The following is a 21,344-nucleotide window of genomic DNA, read 5'->3' on the forward strand; positions in this document are numbered from 1 at the left end:
GTGAAAAACTGAAAGCATTTCCTCTAAGAATAGGAAAAAGACAAGCATGTCCACTATCGCCACTATTATTCAACATAGTTTTGGAAGTCCTAGCCACAGCAATCAGAGAAGAAAAAGAAATAAAAGGAATACAAATTAGAAAAGAAGAAATAAAACTGTCATTGTTTGCAGATGACATGAAACTATACATAGAGAATCCTAAAGATGCCAGCAGAAAACTACTAGAGCTAATCAATGAATTTGTTAAAATTGCAGAATACAAAAGTAATGCACAGAATTCTCTTGCATTCTTATACACTAAGAATGCAAGATCAGAAAGAGAAGTTAAGGTAACAATCCCATTCACCACTGCAGCAAAAAGAATAATATACGTAGGAATAAACCTACCTAAGGAGGTAAAAGACCTGTACTCAGAAAACTATAAGACACTGATGAAAAAAACCAAAGATGACACAAACAGATGGAGAGATATACCATGCTCTTGGATTGGAAGAATCAATATTGTGAAAACGACTATACTACCCAAAGCAACATACAGATTCAGTGCAATCCCTATCCGGTTACCAATGGCATTTTTTACAGAACTAGTACAAAAAAATCTTAAAATTTGTATGGAGCCACAAAAGACCCTGAATAGCCAAAGCAATCTTGAGGGAAAAAAACGAAGCTGGAGGAATCAGACTCCCTGACTTCAGACTATACTACAAAGCTACAGTAATCAACACAATATGGTACTGGCACAAAAACAGAAATGTAGATCAATGGAACAGGATAGAAAGCCCAGAGATAAACCCACGCACATATGGTCACCTTATCTTTGATAAAGGAGGCAAGAATATACAGTGGAGAAAAGGCAGCCTCTTCAATATGTGGTGCTGGGAAAACTGGACAGTTACATGTAAAAGAAGGAAATTAGAACACTCCCTAACACCATACACAAAAATAAACTCAAAGTGGATTAAAGACCTAAATGTAAGACCAGACACTATAAAACTCTTAGAGGAAAACATAGGCAGAACACTCTGTGACATAAATCACAGCAAGATCCTTTTTGGCCCACCTCCTTGAGTAATGGAAATAAAAACAAAAATAAACACATGGGACCTAATGAAACTCAAAAGCTTCTGCACAGCAAAGGAAACCATAAACAAGACAAAAAGACAACTGTCAGAATGGGAGAAAATATTTGCAAACAAATCAATGGACAAAGGATTAATCTCCAAAATATATAAACAGCTCATGCAGCTCAATATTAAAAAAACAAACAATCCAATCAAAAAATGGGCAGAAGACCTAAATAGACATCTCTCTAAAGAAGACATACAGATGGCCAAGAGGCACATGAAAAGATGCTCAACATCACTAATTATTAAAGAAATACAAATCAAAACTACAATGAGGGCTTCTCTGGTGGCGCAGTGGTTGAGAATATGCCTGCTAATGCAGGGGACACGGGTTCGAGCCTTGGTCTGGAAGGATCCCACATGCCGCAGAGCAACTAGGCCCGTGAGCCACAACTACTGAGCCTGCGCGTCTGGAGCCTGTGCTCCACAACAAGAGAGGCCGCGATAGTGAGAGGCCCGCGCATCGCGATGAAGAGTGGCCCCTGCTTGCCACAACTAGAGAAAGCCCTCGCACAGAAATGAAGACCCAACAGAGCAAAAATAAATAAAATAAATTAATAAACTCCTACCCCAACATCTTCAAAAAAAGAAAGAAAAAAAAAAGAAATAACAGAAAATTTCGAATTAGGCATGAGCATGAATTAAAAAAAAAAAAAAAAACTACAATGAGGTGTAGTGTCTAACCGGTATCACCTCACACCGGTTAGAATGGGCATCATCAGAAAATCTACAAACAACAAATGCTGGAGAGGGAACCTTTGCACTGTTGCTGGGAATGTAAATTGATACAGCCACTATGGAGAACAGTATGGCGGTTCCTTAAAAACCTAAAAATAGGGCTTCCCTGGTGGCGCAGTGGTTGAGAGTCCTCCTGCCGACGCAGGGGACACGGGTTCGTGCCCCGGTCCGGGAGGATCCCACATGCCGCGGAGCAGCTGGGCCCGTGAGTCATGGCCGCTGAGCCTGCGCGTCCGGAGCCTGTGCTCTGCAACGGGAGAGGCCACAACAGTGAGAGGCCCACGTACCGCAAAAAAAAAAAAAAAAACCTAAAAATAGAACTACCGTATGATCTAGTAATCCCACTACTGGGCATATACCCAGAGAAAACCATAATTTAAAAAGACACATGCAGATTCTGGGGTTCGTTTAGAGGTTTGAATTTTCTCGGAGAAAGATGGGCCGGCCACGAGGAGAAAAGAAACAAGCCACAGCAACATCTAAGCCCTTGAAAGGATCCTGAGAGAGGGCGGAAAGGGGAAACAGCAGCCACCAGCCCAACCACTTGTGTCTTCTGCCCCTTCCCACCTATCTTGCCCACCGCACCAGCCCACGCTGCCTGGGACTTGAAATCTGTGGCCGAAGGACCGTCACCACATAACTTCAAAAATAATCAACCACCCTCCCTTACCAAAGCCACCCAAATTCACTCATCCAGCGTTTACTTTTTTTAATCCACTCAGAAGTTTTTTTCTACGACCCCCCTCCCTACATGGAGTTGGGTGGCGGGGGGGAATGAATAGTGAGTTGGCCTTTATTTTTTTTAAGGAGACTTTTTGATCCAATGAGGCCCCCCAGATAATTGAGTTTTGGGTCCTGGTTGGTTCTTTTATTTTTTTTTTTCTCCAAAATTTTAACCCCCTCCCGCCCTGAGCCCGAGGTGCTGACATCGCAAAAAAATTGGATAAAAACCTCGATCATGGGTTCGGGTCCCAAAGATCCCAAAGAGCTTCTCAAGGGCCTGGATAGCTTCCTTAACCGAGATGGGGAAGTCAAGAGTGTGGATGGGATTTCGAAGATCTTCAGTCTGATGAAGGAAGCACGAAGGATGGTGAGTCGATGCACTTACTTGAACATTCTCCTGCAGACCCGTTCACCAGAAATATTGGTCAAGTTTATTGATGTTGGTGGTTACAAGCTTCTTAACAATTGGCTGACATATTCAAAGACAACCAACAACATTCCCCTCTTGCAGCAAATTCTACTGACCCTGCAGCACCTACCACTCACTGTTGACCATCTCAAACAGAGCTCCGGAAATTGGCCTCAGTCCTTGTCAGCGACTGGATGGCTGTGATCCGCTCCCAGAGCAGTACCCAGCCTGCTGAGAAAGATAAGAAGAAACGGAAAGAAGAGGGAACGAGTCGAACTACCCCTCCTGAGCGACCGTTGACTGAGGTGAAGGCTGAGACTCGGGCTGAGGAGGCCCCGGAGAAGAAGAGGGAGAAGCCCAAGTCCCTCCGAACCACGGCGCCCAGTCACGCCAAGTTCCGCTCTACTGGACTAGAGCTGGAGACCCCGTCTTTGGTGCCTGTGAAGAAGAATGCCAGTGCAGTGGTGGTTTCTGACAAGTACAACCTTAAACCCATCCCCCTCCAGCGTCAGAGTTCCACAGCTGCCCCAGGAGATGCTGCGCCCTTGCAGAGAAGAAATACAAGCCACTCAACACAACACCCAATGCCACCAAAGAGATCAAAGTGAAGATCATCCCGCCACAGCCTATGCAGGGCCTGGGCTTTCTGGATGTGCTCAATTCAGCCCCTGTTCCAGGCATCAAAATTAAGAAGAAGGTGCTGTCACCCACAGCTGCCAAGCCCAGCCCATTTGAAGGGAAAACGAGCACAGAACCGAACACAGCCAAGCCTTCTTCCCCAGAGCCAGCACCTCCTTCTGAGGCTATGGAAACAGAACGTCCAGGGACCCCAGATCCCCCTGCTGAAGTCCCAGAGCTCATGAATACTGCCTCTTTGGAGCCAGGAGCTCTGGATGCAAAGCCAGTGGAGAGTCCCGAAGATCCTAGCCAGCTGACCCGGAAAGGCAGGAAGAGGAAAACTGCGACCTGGCCTGAGGAGGGCAAACTGAGAGAGTATTTCTATTTTGAACTGGATGAAACTGAACGAGTGAACGTGAATAAGATCAAGGACTTCGGCGAGGCAGCTAAGCGAGAGATACTGTCAGACTGACACGCGTTTGAGACGGCCCGGCGTCTGAGCCACGACAACATGGAGGAGAAGGTGCCCTGGGTGTGCCCCCGGCCCCTGGTGCTGCCCTTGCCTCTTGTCAACCCTGGAAGCAACAGCCAGGAGCGGTACATCCAGGCTGAGCGGGAGAAGGGGATGCTTCAGGAGCTCTTTCTGAACAAGGAAAGTCCTCACGAGCCTGATCCTGAGCCCTATGAGCCTATCCCCCCAAAACTCATCCCCCTAGATGAGGAATGTTCCATGGATGAGACCCCATATGTTGAGACCCTGGAGCCTGGGGGGACCGGTGGCTCACCTGATGGGGCAGGCGGTTCCAAGTTGCCTCCTGTTCTGGCCAATCTTATGGGAAGCATGGGTGCCGGGAAGAGCCCCCAGGGTCCGGGAGGAGGAGGCATCAATGTGCAGGAGATCCTCACCTCCATCCCGGGTAGCCCTAACAGTCATCCCTCAGAGGAACTGCTGAAGCAACCAGACTATTCAGAGAAGATCAAGCAGATGGTGGTGCCTCATGGACTCTTAGGCCCTGGTCCCATCGCCAATGGTTTCCCACCGGGAGGCCCTGGGGGCCCCAAGGGCATGCAGCACTTCCTGCCTGGGCCTGGCGGACCTATGCCAGGTCCCCATGGAGGCCCTGGGGGCCCTGGTGGGCCAGTGGGTCCACGTCTCCTGGGTCCCCCACCCCCTCCCCAGGGGGGTGATCCCTTCTGGGATGGCCCAGGTGACCCCATGTGGGGTGGCCCGACGCGTGGGGGACCAGGTCTGGGGCCATACCATAGAGGCCGTGGTGGCCGAGGCAGGAGTGAACCACCTCCTCCTCCATTCCGAGGGGCCACAGGAGGTCGCTCTGGAGGAGGACCTCCAAATGGACGAGGGGGCTCTGGTGGGGGCATGGTCGGAGGTGGTGGGCATCGTCCCCATGAAGGCCCTGGTCGGGGCATGAGCAGTGGCAGCGGACATCATCCCCATGAAGGCCCTGGCAGTGGCATGGGCGGTGGGCATCGCCCCCACGAAGGCCCTGGCGGCGGCATGGGTGGTGGTAGTGGCCATCGTCCTCATGAAGGCCCTGGTGGAGGAATGGGTGCTGGTGGCGGACATCGGCCCCATGAAGGCCCTGGACATGGGGGGCCCCATGGCCACCGGCCTCATGATGGCCCTGGTCACCGAGGCGACCATCGAGGGCCACCCCCTCATGAGCACCGTGGCCATGATGGCCCTGGACATGGCGGAGGGGGCCACCGAGGGCATGATGGAGGCCACAGCCATGGAGGAGACATGTCAAATCGCCCTGTTTGTCGACGTTTCATGATGAAGGGTAACTGCCGCTATGAGAACAACTGTGCCTTCTACCACCTGGGTGTCAGTGGGCACCCCCCTGCCCTAGGGACCACCTGCCTGCCCCGCCCACACCCCTGTGGACTGCAGCCTTGCTCCTTCCAGTCTTTTATGGCTTCTGTGAGGCCCATTTTCCCCTTTACCCAGCTGATGAGGAGCCGGCCCCCTCAGGGCCCACCTGCCTGGGTTCCTGGGGGTTTTCTGATCACTGGTGCTCATTGATGTACATATTTTCCTCCAGTCTGGGGAGGAGAGAGACTGGACACATTCTGTACCCTGGACTGCTGAAGAGGAGACCCAGTTGGCTTCACTTTTTGAGGAGATTTGCCCTTTATGCCAAGCGCCTCTCCGGTATTACCCCTTTATGCCTGAGAACCTAAAGCTGGTTATCCTGGAGAACACATCTACTCTCCTCTTGTGGGTCCTCCACATGCACACAGAACTCTGACACGGGATCAGCTGCACTTATGAAATCATCCCAGCCAAATTCATGCTTCCTCGTGGGGTGGGGAGATGGTAAAAGGGGTATTGTGTATCCCACTGTGCTGAGAGGACTCAATCAGGCTGGATTTGAGTTCTGGAACACATCAGCCCCACTCCTCCCCTGACACAGGTTTTACATTGAGTCCTTTCTCAAGTAAGACGTTGCAATCTTCTGTGAACACCCAAGTTTTCATCATGGGTCTGCTAGGTTCAATGATGGCAAATTCACATTGGCATCTGGTGAAAAGTTTTAGCTGACATAGGTGAGGCCATTGGGGGTGGTCCACCCTTGCCTGCAGATCATTCTGGAAATTAAAACACTTCAGTGAGACCAGCTTGTCATCAACAGAAGCCCGGCGTGCTGGGCATGCCAGTCACACTACACGCACTGCCTCTGGGAGTTAGCGCGCTCCTGGCCCCCACCTGGAACCTTGTGGGTGTGAGGCCTCCAGCTCCCTTGCCCTGTCAGCCACCTCTGAATCCCCACCAGGTGCCTTCCTGGGTGGATTCGATAAGATGACCTGCCCTCTCCCAGCCCTCTCCTTCACCTGTCTCAGCATCAGTTGTTTCCTATGAAAACAGTGGATTGGTTGGGTTTTGTGCAGGGTCTTGGGTTAGAGCCACAGTGGATTTGAGGATGAGTATTTTCTTTTTTCTTTTGGGTTTGTATATTTTGTACTTTGATAATAAACAGTGGAAAGAGAAGTATTTAATAAAAAAAAAAGACACATGCACCCCAATGTTCATTGCAGCACTATTTACAATAGCCAGCTCATGGAAACAACCTAAATGTCCATCGACAGACGAATGGATAAAGAAGGTGTGGTACATATATACAATGGACTATTACACAGGTATAAAAAGGAATGAAATTGGGTCATTTATGGAGACGTGGATGGACCTAGAGACTGTCATACAGAGTGAAGTAAGTCAGAAAGAGAAAAACAAATATCATATATTAACGCATATATGTGGAATCTAGAAAAATGGTACAGATTAACCAGTTTGCAAGGCAGAAATAGAGACCCAGATGTAGAGAACAAACGCATGGACACCAAGCGGGGAAAGTGGGGGGGAGGATGAATTAGGAGATTGGGATTGACATATATACACTAATACGTATAAAATAGAGAAGTAATGAGAACCTGCTGTATAAAAAATAAATAAAATAAAATTCAAAAGAAAAATGAATTGCAAGATAGCAGCCGCGGAGCATGAAACCACGCAAGGGGACCTGGTACCCTGTGTGACCACACAGGCCTTACACCCCTGAAGCTGGTCCTGAATGCAGGGAGCTATGAAAAGGGCACATCCTCTCCATGGGCCGAGAAGCAGCAAAATGAAGGTTGGGCTGAGGAGGATGGAAGAGAATTCTGGCCTTCAGGGGTTCGCAGTCTCATGGGGGACGCAAAGAGAAGCCAGCAGGTAAGCCCAGCACAGAGCCACAGGCCCAATGGCCAAGGCATGGCAGTAGCGGCATGAACTTCAGGAAAGCAGCTATCCTGCTGTGCAGAGGCCAGGGGGAGGTCAGGGACGGCTTCCAGGAAGAAATGGTTCAAGATCTGGATTTTATAGGACAGGAAACCTACAAGGGTCCCTGAACTCCCAGGGAGTCCCTGGTCCATTGAATTGGACCTTGGATCTCTCATCTTGACCCCAGACCCCAGCTAGCCCACTAGCCATGAAACCTTCAAGACCTCACCTCCAGGCCAACCTTGGTCCCACCTGCACATCTAAACCACAGCCATAGAAGTTTTCTGCCCTTAGGGCTGAAAATCCTTGAAGGCTCAGTCTCCATAAAGAGAACTTTGACCCAGGACACCATTCCTAATGATACTGAGGCTTAGATTTGAATCACATAGTGGGCAGACCTGCTGACTAGGGGACATCTCCGGTTCTCTGGGGTTCTCTTCTTGGGTTTATGCAGCTATTCCTGTGAAGTGATGAAAATCTTCATTTTATTGTGAAAAATCATTCCCTAAATAAGGCCAACCGCCCAAGGTGGTAATGGAAGTGAAAAGCAAGTGAGGAGTCTAAGGAAGTAATGGGTTTTAGCTAGAAAATAGAAGCCATGGGTGAATTAAGGAGTGGATGTTGAATTTGATGGTGGCTCCGATTTGTGAGTGTTTGAAAACAAGGAAAAGATTTATGAAATCATTTCAGCAAGTGCTTCAGCCAGGGCAAAAATTGCTCATTGAGTGGGAATGAATACTTTGGTGACTGCTCAAAAGGCAGCTGAGTATTGTGAGAATTTGCCCAGGGAACCCAGGATTCTCCATGGAAATGCCCTTGGAATACAGCTGGGAGCCCCATTAACATTTCCATAAAGCACTGGGTGGCAGAGGCAGTCGTGTGGCTATGGGCTGACTCTAACTAAGCACAGGAAAGGTTTAAAAGTTCTGCAAAGTATTTTCCCTTTGCCACAAAAGTTAATAGGGGCATGGCATTATCATTCATCATGACCTCCTTTCAGCTTAGAAGCTTTGCTTAAACTCTGCATGAATGCTGGTTGAGTAATGATAGGAGGCAATGGAGAGGGGAGTTTATTTTAGTGGAGAATTAATTTTAATATTTTATAAATGGCTCTGGTCTTTAGTTATGGAATTATTAAAGATCTGAAGAGGTCATCAAAATACTTTTTTTTCAAGTACACACTCTACTAATTTAAGGGGGGAAATATGCTCTAAAGATACTTGAGGATTTGGGAATGTCAAGTTCTCAGAATATACCCTGCTTGAATTTCAAGGATCTACACACAAAAGGATGCTCACTCACCCTAGTGGGAACATACCCAGGTATACTCTTGCTTAATCAGGCAGCACACCTGCACTCACAAGTTCAAGTGTGCACACACCCCTTTCCCTACATCATGTAGATATCTCTACAGACTTCTTTCTCTTTCTATGGTGATGCCACTTCCTCCTCTTTCTACTCCTCAGGTCAGATCCTAGCCAAAGGTCCATAAACGTCACTCAACAGGTGTTCTAGAGGTATCCCGAGGAAAACACATGAGCTCTTTGTGATCACCCTCAACCGCCACCCCACCACAGGTACTAACCTGAAAGTCAGGGCTTCCAAGTTGGAAGAAACATCCCATAGGGCCTGCCCAGGGATATTGGGGCCAACTGGCTTAGAGCAACCTGCTAAAAATACCTCATTTGGGGCAATGGGTCTCTGAGAAGATCCCAAGTCACACTCTGCTTCATTCCTGTTGTACTTTCAGACCTCCAGTCTGTGAACAATAGCCTTGCAGCAGGACAAACACTCGAGATAGAGGAAGGAGGGATGGTTTGAAGGGCTCCATCCTCTAGGATAACAGAAACTCAGGAGGATACCAAGTCTTCCTTGGATGGTTTTTTGCAAGGAGGTCAGAAAACCACAGGTGAAGGACCACCCCGTTGGAGCACTCTTAGATGCTAAAGCACGGGAACCGTGCACACCTGTTATTTTCTCAACCCCTGGCCAACTCTAACAAGCAAGGTAAACGTGATGGGACATATTCTGAGGGCACCCACGCTGGTTTGGCACCTAGCTGTTCTCGCTATGAAATTAAGTCTTTGCTAAACTTTCTCTTAGGTGGATATAAAGAATAACAGCAGATGTAAGTAAGAGAGAGGTTGAGTTGCTCTGCATTGTCTTCAACCTGTGGCCAGCATTAATAGACAGTGGAAGGGGGACTAGATGGAGAACCAGAAAATTTGGTTTCAAGGACTGGCCATGCAACTGGTCAGCGAGGTCATGTGATCACTCAGACTTTCAGCTTCCTCATTTCTAAAATGGGCATGATAATCCCTGCCTTGACTGTTGTTATCAAGATTCAGTGGGTCAGTGAGAATGAAAGTGTTCAGGAGACTACAAATTCCACTGCACATGTTAGGAGTTATTACCTAGCTGTGGGCCTGGCGCTTCTTCCTGCTTCAACATAATTGTAAATTCCTTTTATGTTTATTGAGGGCAGGTCCTTACCTCTCTTCTATAAAGGAGAGGCCATTTCTGGCTTCTTTCCCTACTCCCTTATTTCTTCCTCCTCAAGAAAAGAGGAGGAGCACAACTGATTACTGAGAGCCCAATATTTATCAGGCCATATTTTCAAGAGCAAAAGGGCCGACTCTTGTGTTTGCTCTGACTTAATCTGCCTTCTAAAGGAAAGCACACCATTCTCTTCTTCTGGTCCACCTTTCCTGTGTGTGGCTGGGAGGGTAAATCTGGCCAGCCTTGCCCCTTGAGCCTGCCTATCTTTTCTTTGAGAGAAAGATGGGCAACTCCACCTTATTCTCCAGTCTAGCCCTCGCAAGTCCCCCACTTTGGGGAACTTGTCCAGAAATTAATAAAGCTGGTTCTTTGACTCCTATTTGGCAAGTTATCTTTGCATCTCTTCTTTCTTTGACTTAAAATTTAAATGGGAAGAGGAGTGTCTTAAGCCCCTTGAACTCTTGTTACTCTTTACAGTTTTTCACAAATCCCATGTGGCGGATGGACCCCAAGGTGATCCCCCCAAAATCCCTGCCTTCTGATGTTCATATCTTTGTGTAATACCATCGCCTTAAGTGTGGGTAGAGCCTGTGACTTGCTTCTAACAATAGAACATGGAAAAGGTGACAGGATGTCACTTTCATGATTATGCCATATTAGCAGACTGGAGATAGAGACTCCCCTTGAAGCTTCATGAACTAAAAGGCCACGCTGGAGAAGCCCATGTGACAAGGAATGGAGGTGGCCTCTAGGACCCAGGGCTTCCTCCAGAACCTGAGGTTGGCAACCAGCAGAAAGCTGAGGGTCCTCAGTAATTGAGCTGCTAGGAAACAAAATCTTCCGGCAACCTGAATGAGCTTGGAGGGGGATTCCTCCTCAGTCAAGCCTCCAGATGAGAATGTAGCCCAGCTAATATTTGAGGGCAGCCTGTAAGACCCTGAGCAAGAGGATCCAGTTAGCCCATGCCCAGTCTCCTGACCTATATGATAACTGTGTTAGTATTATTAATTGTGAGTTAGTGGATGTGAGTTGTTGTAGGCTGCTAAGTTTATGACAATTTTGTAATTAGGATAATCTATACTTGTGATCATTGATATTTGTGATGACAACTATTTCACTCGTTTTCCATTAGGACTTTACCATGCCAAGGCTACTTTCTTAGGCCTCTGCTAACACTCACCCTTGTTGGTTGCATGCCCCTCTTGGCATGTTCTGTGCACATCCTGTCTGTTCCCTGTCAGATTCTCCCATCATCATTCACTTAGAGGTGATAATTGAAACTGTGGGAGTCAGTGAGGTCATGTGAGAAAGAACATGGAGAGGAGAGAACAGAACAGGACCACACCCTGGGGAATGTGCACATTTCGAGGCAGCTGGTCCAAGTCGAGATGTGCTATAAGTATAAAATACATGCCCAATCTCAGAGACTTAGTATGAAAGGGAAAATGTAAAATATATCATTAGTATGTTTTACAATGATTACATGTTTAAAGAATAATATTTTGGATATGTTAGCTTAAGTATAATATGTTATTAGATTTAATTCACCTGTTTATTTTTATTGTTTTAAGATAGCTACTAGGAACTTAAAATTACATATATGGCTCACATTTGAGGTTTACATTATATTTCTATTAGATCAATCGATTGATAGATATTTTGGAATTATTTGGAATTATTTTCTGGTGCCAGGCACTGTGTTAATGATTTATGACACTATGTCATCTGATCCTCATGTAATACTGTATCATTTCTGTTTTACAAATGAGAAAGTTGAGGTTCTGGGAACTTAAGTGACTTTCCCAAGATTGCATGAAGAATTCATCAAGAGGCAGAAATTCAAAGCCAGGTCTCGCCGACTCAGAATTCTTTGCTGGTAACCACTATGCTCTGCTGACTCCTTAGATGAATGAATGAGTGAAGGAGTGAATGAATGAGCACGTGTGTATGTTTCTGATGGTGATGCAAGGTGGAATGATTGGCTCTTGCCACTAGGCTCTCTAGCCAAAGGCAAGCCTTGTTGCAGAGATGGCGCCCCGGACTCCCTCCCTCCTACCTCCCCTGTGTGAGGCTGCCACACAGCCTCCCTTGGGAATCCCTGTATCTGCAGTCATTCGTCTGACCATCATTCCAGATCTCCCCCTGGTCTCTGCTCTCAGAAAGCGAACCCAGCTTTGCAGAATCGCAAGGTGACATCTGATGGCATCCGAGACTGAGCTCAGGCCTGGCACTTGGGAGTGGGCAGTTCTATAGAAGCCCCCTGGCAGAATCCCAGTTCCTGCCCTGCCTGGCAGGGAAGAGCAGGTGCCCACTGGACAGAGCAGCCCTTCCTGACAGCCCGGACCTTCCCAGGAGGGAGGTGGCTTCCCGTGAAGATCTTCCCTGCCTTTAGGGATGGAGCTCACATGTGTGGGTACAGGGCTGAGACCGTGGGGAGGTGGACCCATATGTGCCCACCCGCTTTCTTCTGCCTCCCTGAAACCCAGAGTCGGGAAGTGACTTGCCAGGCCCCTTAACTGGTAAGTGGCAAACTCTGTATTCTAATCCATATGTGTTTAACTCTAAAAGGTTTGTTCCTTTTTCCATAACCCATGCTGCCTCCCTCCTGAACTTTCCATCTGCATCATTCATGGTTTACTAAGCCTCAGTTGCCTCATCAGTAAAATTGGGATGGTAATAATTGCGATGCTGGGAGGATTCATTGGGGTAATGCATGTGAGGAGCTTAGCATCGGGCTGGACACAGCATAGACACTCTGGAAATGAGTGCGGTTATCATCATCAGGATGGCCATTATCATTATGGTGGCCCCTGGGGTGTCTGCAGGGACTTTGGGGAAGTGGCTGGCAGTTAAGAGCATCTCTTCAAGGCTTCTGGAGTGGCCCAAGGACGCCTTCCTGGACAGCATGACTCAAGATTAACAGGCGGTGGACAAGCACAGTGTTTGTCCTCCCTGGAGGCCCTGCCTGGGCCACATCCGTGGTGACTTCCCGAGTTCCCAAGGCCCCGAGTGCGTGGGTGAGCTAGCGTCAGCAGCCTCATGGACACTCACGACTGACCTTCCTTCAGCCCCGTGGAGGCAGCAGCCGCCCAGACAGCCCTGATGGGGCAGCTCCTGGACAGGAACGTCTGCAGCCCCCTGGAAGCAGTGTGCCTGTCTTGGGTCATTTGCCTGATCCCCATCACTTCAGCTTTTGGGTGACGCCAGACATATTCCGATGTCCTTTCTATCATGTGCGTGAGTGAGAGCGGGGCCACCAACTGCCAGCAGCTCTGGGAGACATATCGTGTGACATGTGAACAGAGCTGAGGTTTCCCAGTGGAACCCCCGTGGCAGGGAGGCTGATTGCTCCTTTGCCTTTTCCAGAAGCTTTGGGAAGGCCAAGTGGGATGTGCAAGTGCCTTCAGCAGGACGGCTGGGCTCTACTCTGGGGGATGAGTGAGGGAGAGTGTCTCCAGGAGACCTACTCTGACCCCCCTCATCTTCCTGCCTGGCTCCTCCTGGGCCCCGGAGAGCCTTTGAGGGCTGGTGCTAAGACCGGCTCCTGGAGGACTTCCAAAGAGGCAGAGTCTACTGTTCACAGAGATGCCAAGGACTTTTTTTCAGAGGATTCAGGTGGGTTGGAGTTCACAAAATAAATCAGAGCTTGATACTGCCATCAGCCCAGGAGACAAATATTTATACTATTTATGTTTATATCACTGATATTCCCTAGGGAAGCTGATCTGTATAGAATAACATGCCGTTTAGGAGGTAAAAACATTTTAAAGTTTCTGCGGGCCACTTTTATGGTTTGGCAACACTTATGACTTACCCAGCCAGGGACAGGGATGGGGGTAGGGGGTGGGAGTGGGGAGGGAAGGTGGAGGGGCTGCGGATGGACGGAGGGTGGCGGCAGAAATGCACTCCCTGGGGACTTCTGCATGCAAAACTGTGCAGTGAGAACTGACCCGCCTTGAGAAAAGGTGGGGGAATGTGACCCAGCCCTCACTGTTCCCCCATTATATGTCTCACAGCACAGAGAGGGTAAGCCATCCACCCAGGGGTACACAGCTCTAAGTCAATCTTGGCCTCTGATCCCCAGTCTCAGCTCCCAGGCACCCATCCTGACCCAGGCCCTGTCCGCCTCTAACTCCCTCCTCAACCAGACTCCAGGCCAGGCCCAGCCAGAATCCAGCCCCACCGGGCCCCACTCTAGCCATACTGACTGCCTCCAGATTCTCCGGGCCTACTGCCACGCTCCCTTGCAAGGCCCCAATCTTCATAGGCAAGGGCACCACTGTGTTTGCTGCACGAAGTTCTCTCAAGCCAGGCAGGAAGCAGACCCAGAGAAGGGAGCAGAGAAGCCAACCAGGAGGGGGAACATTCCTTCCCACTGGGGGGCCGGCCAAGGGGGAGATGGGGTCTGGAATGGTTTGCCGGTCAGCAAGGAGGCTGAAGAAGAGCTTCATTATTCAGGCATTCATTCAGGCATTCCTGCACTCCACCGACTGCCCCAGGCCCTGAGGGGGAGTTGAATGAGACAAGCTTCCTGCCCACAGCGTCTCCCAGGTCAGCCAAAAGAGGAGGCAGCTGGGAGAAGTGCAGTGAGGTGAGGAAAGCCTTGGCTGCCTGAAGGCAATTCCCCTCTGCCCTCAGCCAGCCTGGTGCAGGTGGTGAACTGTGCTCTGTGGAGTCCGAGGAAGCCTTAGAGGAACGGCCCTGCACACTGCCCTCGCGGACTTAGGACCTGGCACCGGAGACAGGACTCCCGCAGTGGGAGGGTCTGAGCCCCCAGGATGCCAGAGCCCAGGGCGGATGTTCCAGACGGAGGCACACAGTGCAAGGTCCTCTCTAGTTCAGGGAGGGGGAGTGACACGGACAGACCTCAAGGAAAAGGCTGGATCTTCCACAGGAAAAACTTAGACCACCTGAAAGGAGCAAGGAGACAAGGGATGGCTCAGCAAAAGGTGCTGCTGCAGTTTTAGTGGGAACTGCCCCTGCCTGCACGTGGCCTCTGGTCCCCTTCCTCCGCCCCTGCCCCTGCGAAGCTGACAGCCCTGAGCAATGGCTGGGATGCTGTAAACACACGTCATTCATTTGCCTACCTTGAGGGAGGCCTGTAAGTCCTTCTCTGTGTGTGTTTTCATCAAGAAGTAATCTTTACGACCACAAAAAATGTCCAATAACATTTCTCTCCCCTGGCAAGCATGCCCCATATATCAAAGGCTCAAATACACAGTGTGAAAACTCGCAGGGACAGGTGCTGGTGGGAGCTTTACAGCAGCCTGCTGGAGCTGTCTGAGCGTCACATGGGCTCATACAAATCTCACGTGGCTCTGGGAATGGACAACCGGCCCGCAGAAGAGATTCCTCCCACGTGTGTTCATTCTGCCTTTCTTCTGGAAACGCTTCCCCAGGCCAGGCACCGGGCCAGGCACAAGGGACACAGACATCACCACGTCAGTCTGCTTGTCCCCGAGGACCTGGTTTTGCCGCATGCTGTTCTAAGTGCTTTGTATGTTGTAACTTGTTTAATCCTTGCAAAAGCCCCAGAAGGTACTCTGACACTCCCCATTTTACAGATGGGGAAACTGAGCCCCAGGGCAGTTGAAGTAACTTGCCCAAGGTTACGGGGCTGGTCAGTGGCAGAGCTGCATGTTTCATCTACTGGACTGTGAACATCCCAAGGTCAGGGCTGAGTGTTGTTCATCTTGGCACCGGGCTCAGCGCAAAGGAGTTCTCAGGAAAATGCTGGCAAATGTATGAGCATGAACATGAGAGCCAGAAGGGAGCACAGGCACGTCTTAGAACCTAACTCCTATATTGCACGTGAAGCCACTGAACCCCAGAGAGCAGAGGGAGCTTCTCTAAGGAGTGACCTTCTTAGGACCAGAGTTTTCTGGCCCCTTCCACACCAGTGCACTTGGATGTTTGCACACTTTTTATCTGTGAGTATCTCTAATAAGCAAAGGGAGGAAGACATTCTATGGATGAAGCAGCCACCGTGAGCCAGACACGACATCAGGTGCTTGATATGTCCACCCAGCTCACCTCTCAAGTGAGGAGTGGGGATCGACCCCACTTGGGGGACTCTGGAGCTGGGTACTTTCCACCGAATGGAGCTCCACTCAGCCTGCCCCTCACTGGGCAGGCTCTATCCCTCCCTTCAGGGGCCTGGCACAGGGCTAGGTGCAGGAAGGAGGCTCAGGAGAGGTCTCTGACTCTCTGGGGTCCATCCTCATGACCAGAGGACCTGGCTTCCAAAGGTAACCAGCTCACACCCAGACCTGTTCTGTAAGGTGCAGTGGATCTAGGGACACAGTTCACATGGACTGGAATCTACTACTGTCTCCACCAAGGGCTCCTGATAGTTTCAGGGTCATGCTTTTGTCCATACACTATTGTCTATCCCTCTCCGTTTTCCTCACCAAGCTCTATTCTTCATGACACAAAGACCCATCAAACAAAGTACTGTCATGTATTTGTTCTATACTATTGGATTTATTTATATTTTATAGTAATTTATATTTTATACTCCTGGATTAGAACATCAACAAACTGTTCACTGCTATACCCCAAGTGCCTAGAACAATGCCAGGTACATATTAATTGCTTAATAAAACTTTTTTAAAATAAATAAATGACAACAAAAGAAAACATAAGACATCAACAAAAGCAAAAACCACATGATCATCTCAATAGATGCAGAAAAAGCAATAGATAAAATTCAACATCCACTCATCATAAAAATGTTACCAAAGTGGGTATAGAGGGAACACATCTCAACATAATAAAAGCTATTTATGACAAACCCACAGTCAATATAATACTCAACAGTGAAAAGCTAAGCCTTCCCGCTAAAATCTGGAACAAGACAAGGATTCCCACTCTTACCACTTCCATTCAACATAGTATTGGAAGTCCTAGCCACAGCAATCAGATGAGAAAAAGAAGAAAAATATATCCAAGTTGGAAGGGAAGAGGTAAAATTGTCATTAAATTCAGATGACATAATACTATATATAGAAAACCCTAAAGACTGCACCAAAATTACTATAACTGATAAATGAATTCAGCAAGGTAGCATGATACAAGATTAACATACAGAAATCTGTTGCATTTCTTTACACTAACAATGATATATCAGAAAGGGAAAGTAAAAAAAAAAAATCCCTTTTAAAATCACATCAAAAAAATAAAATAATTAGGAATAAACCTAACAAAAGAGGTGAAAGACTTATATACTGAGAACTATAAAACATTGATAAAGCAAATTGAAGGTGATTCCAAGGAATGGAAAGATATCTCATGCTCTTGGATTGGAAGAATTAATATTGTTAAAATGGCCATATTACCTAAAGCAAGCTACAGATTTAATGTGATCCCTATCAAATTACCTATGACACTTTTCACAGAACTAGAACAAATAATCCTAAAATTTATATGGAACCATAAAAGATCCAGAATTGCCAAAGCAATCCTGAGGAAAAAGAACAAAGCTGGAGGCATAACCCTCCCACACTTCAGACAATACTACAAAGCTACAGTAATCAAAACAGCATGCTAATGGCACAAAATCAAACATATGGATCAATGGAACAGAAGTGAGAGCCCAGAAATAAACCCATACATTTATGGTCAATTAATCTTTGACAAAGTAGGCAATTATATACAATGGGGAAAAAGTCTCTTCAGTAAGTGGTGTTGGGAAAACTGGACAACCACATGTAAATTAATGAAGTTAGAACATGCCTTCACATCATACACAAAAATAAACTCAAAATGGCTTAAAGACTTAAATAGAAGACATGACACCATAAAACTCCTGGAAGAGAACACAGGCAAAACATTCTCAGATATAAATCATTGTAATGTTTTCTTAGGTCAGTCTCTGAAGGCAATAGAAAAAAACAAAACAAAAAAAAGACATGCAGAGAAAGTTTTTGACAAAATTCAACACCCATTTATGATAAAAACACTCCAGAAAGTAGGCATAGAGGGAACTTTCCTCAACATAATAAAGGCCATATATGACAAAACCACAGCCAACATCGTCCTCAATGGTGAAAAACTGAAACCATTTCCACTAAGATCAGGAACAACACAAGGTTGCCCACTCTCACCACTACTACTCAACATAGTTTTGGAAGTTTTAGCCACAGCAATCAGAGAAGAAAAAGGAATAAAAGGAATCCAAATCGGAAAAGAAGAAGTAAAGCTGTCACTGTTTGCAGAAGACATGATACTATACATAGAGAATCCTAAAGAAGCTACCAGAAAACTACTAGAGCTAATCAATGAATTTGGTAAAGTGGCAGGATACAAAATTAATGCACAGAAATCTCTTGCATTCCTATACATTAATGATGAAAAGTCTGAAAGTGAAATTAAGAAAACAGGGCTTTCTTGGTGGCACAGTGGTTGGGAGTCCGCCTGCCGATGCAGGGGACGTGGGTTCGTGCCCCGGTCTGGGAGGATCCTGCGTGCCGCGGAGTGGCTGGGCCCGTGAGCCGTGGCCACTGGGCTTGCATGTCCGGAGCCTGTGCTCCGCAACGGGAGAGGCTGCAGCAGTGAAAGGCCCACGTACTGCAAAAAAAAAAGAAAGAAAGAAAGAAAGAAAGAAAACACTCCCATTTACCACTGCAACAAAAAGAATAAAATATCTAGGAATAAACCACCTTAGGAGACAAAAGACCTGTATGCAGAAAATTATAAGACACTGATGAAAGAAATTAAAGATGATACAAATAGATGGAGAGATATACCATGTTCTTGGATTAGAAGAATCAACATTGTGAAAATGACTTTACTACCCAAAGCAATCTACAGATTCAATGCAATCCCTATCAAACTACCACTGGCATTTTTCACAGAACTAGAACAAAAAATTTCACAATTTGTATGGAAACACAGAAGACCCTGAATAGCCACAGCAATCTTGAGAAAGAAAAACGGAGCTGGAGGAATCAGGCTCCCTGACTTCAGACTAAACTACAAAGCAACAGTAAGCAAGACAGTATAGTACTAGCACAGAAACAGAAATATAAATCAATGGAACAGGATAGAAAGCCCACAGATAAACCCACATACATATGGTCACCTTATCTTTGAAAAAGGAGGCAAGAATATACGGTGGAGAAAAGGCAGCCTCTTCTATAATTGGTGCTGGGAAAACTGGACAGGGACATGTAAAAGAATGAAATTAGAACACTCCCTAACACCATACACAAAAATAAACTCCAAATGGATTAAAGACTTAAATGTAAGGCCAGACATCATCAAGCTCTTAGAGGAAAACATAGGCAGAACACTCAATGACATAAATCACAGCAAGATCCTTTTTGACCCACCTCCTAGAGAAATGGAAATAAAAACAAAAATAAACAAATGGGACCTAATGAAACTTCAAAGCTTTTGCACAGCAAAGTAAACCATAAACAAGATGAAAATACAACCCTCAGAATGAGAGAAAATATTTGCAAATGAAGCAACTGACAAAGGATGACTCTCCAAAATTTACAAGCAGCTCATGCAGCTCAATATCAAAAAAACAAACAACTCAATCCAAAAGTGGGCAGAAGAGCTAAATAGGCATTTCTCCAAAGAAGATATACAGATTGCCAACAAACACATGAAAGAATGCTCAACATCATTAATCATTAGAGAAATGCAAATCAAAACTACAATGAGATATCATCTCACACCAGTCAGAATAGCCATCATCAAAAAATCTACAAACAATAAATGCTGGAGAGGGTGTGGAGAAGAGGGAACCCTCTTTCACTGTTGGTGGGAATGTAAATTGATACAGCCACTATGGAGAACAGTATGGAGGTTCCTCAAAAAAACTAAAAATAGAACTACCATACAACGCAGCAATCCCACTACTGGGCATATACCCTGAGAAAACCATAATTCAAAAAGAGTCATGTACCACAATGTTCATTTCACCTCTATTTACAATAGCCAGGACATGGAAGCAACCTAAGTGTCCATCAACAGATGAATGGATAAAGAAGATGTGGCACATATACACAATGGAATATTACTCAGCTGTAAAAAGAAACAAAATTGAGTTACTTGTATTGAGGTGGATGGACCTGGAGTCTGTCATACAGAGTGAAGTAAGTCAGAAAGAGAAAAACAAATACCATATGCTAACCCATATATATGGAATCTAAAAAAAAAAAGTCATGAAGAACATAGGGGCAAGACAGGAATAAAGATGCAGAACTACCAGAGGATGGACTTGAGTATATGGGGAAGGGGAAGGGGAAACTGGGACAAAGTGAGAGAGTGGCATGGACATATATACACTACCAAATGTAAAATAGAGAGCTAGTGGGAAGCAGCCGCATAGCACAGGGAGATCAGCTCGGTGCTTTGTGACCACCTAGAGGGGTGGGATAGGGAGGGTGGGAGGGAGGGAGATGCAAGAGGGAAGAGATATGGGGACATATGTATATGTATAACTGATTCACTTTGTTATAAGGCAGAAACTAACACACCATTGTAAAGCAATTATACTCCAATAAGGATGTTTAAAAAAATAAAATAAAATAAACAAATGGGACCTAAGCAAACTTATAAGCTTTTGCACAGCAAAGGAAACCATAAACAAAATGAAAAGACAACTTATGGAATGGGAGAAAATATTTGTAAATAATGTGACCAACAAGGAATTAATTTCCAAAATATACAAATAGCTCACACAACTCAATAACAACAACAACAATAAAACCCCAGTCAAAAAATGGGTAGAAGATCTAAGTAGACATTTCTCCATAGAAGACATACAGAGCACCAACAGGCACATGAAAAGATGCTCAACACTGCTTATTATTAGGGAAATGCAAATCAAAACTACAATGAGGTATCACCTCACACCAGTCAGAATGGCCGTCATCAAAAATTCTACAAACAATAAATGCTGGAGAGGGTGTGGAGAAGAGGGAACCCTCCTATAGTGTTGGGAATGTAAATTGGTGCAGCCACTATGGAAAACAGTATGGAGGTTTCCCAAAAAACTAAAACTAGGGTTGCCATATGATCCCGCAATCCCACTCCTGGGCATATATCCAGAGAAAACTCTGTTTGGAAAAAGATACATGCACCTCAACATTCATTGCAGCATTATTTACAATAGCCAAGACATGGAAGCAACCTAAATGTCCATCGGCAAATTAATGGATAAAGAAGATGTGGTATATATATTCAATGGAATACAACTCAGTCATAAAAAAATAAAATAATGCCATTTGCAGCAACATGGATGGACCTAGAAATTATCATACTAAATGAAGTAACTCAGGTAAGACAAATATCATATGATATCACTTATATGTAGAATCTAAAAGAAATGATATAGTAGCTCTATTTTTAGTTTCTTAAGGAACCGCCATACTGTTCTCCACAGTGACTATACCAATTTATGTTCCCACCAACAGTTTGGGAGTGTTCCCTTTCCTCCACA

General features: G+C 46.4%; 2 protein-coding genes across 2 annotated transcripts in view; one reads left to right on the forward strand and one right to left on the reverse strand.

Moving 5' to 3' along the window:
- The window catches only part of CSMD2 (CUB and Sushi multiple domains 2), a gene marked incomplete at both ends in the record, with an annotated part of 669,667 nt that overhangs the window by 467,766 nt on the left and 180,557 nt on the right, over window positions 1–21,344 (reverse strand).
- On the forward strand, window positions 2,821–5,656 carry LOC307048402 (serine/threonine-protein phosphatase 1 regulatory subunit 10-like; the record flags this gene model as incomplete). Its single annotated transcript, XM_079697481.1, is given in 4 exon segments — window positions 2,821–3,145; window positions 3,148–3,537; window positions 3,540–4,081; window positions 4,085–5,656. Coding segments are annotated over 4 exon segments (2,829 nt in total).

This window comes from Hyperoodon ampullatus (genome assembly GCF_949752795.1).
Source record: "Hyperoodon ampullatus genome assembly, chromosome: 2".
Lineage (NCBI taxonomy): Eukaryota > Metazoa > Chordata > Mammalia > Artiodactyla > Ziphiidae > Hyperoodon > Hyperoodon ampullatus.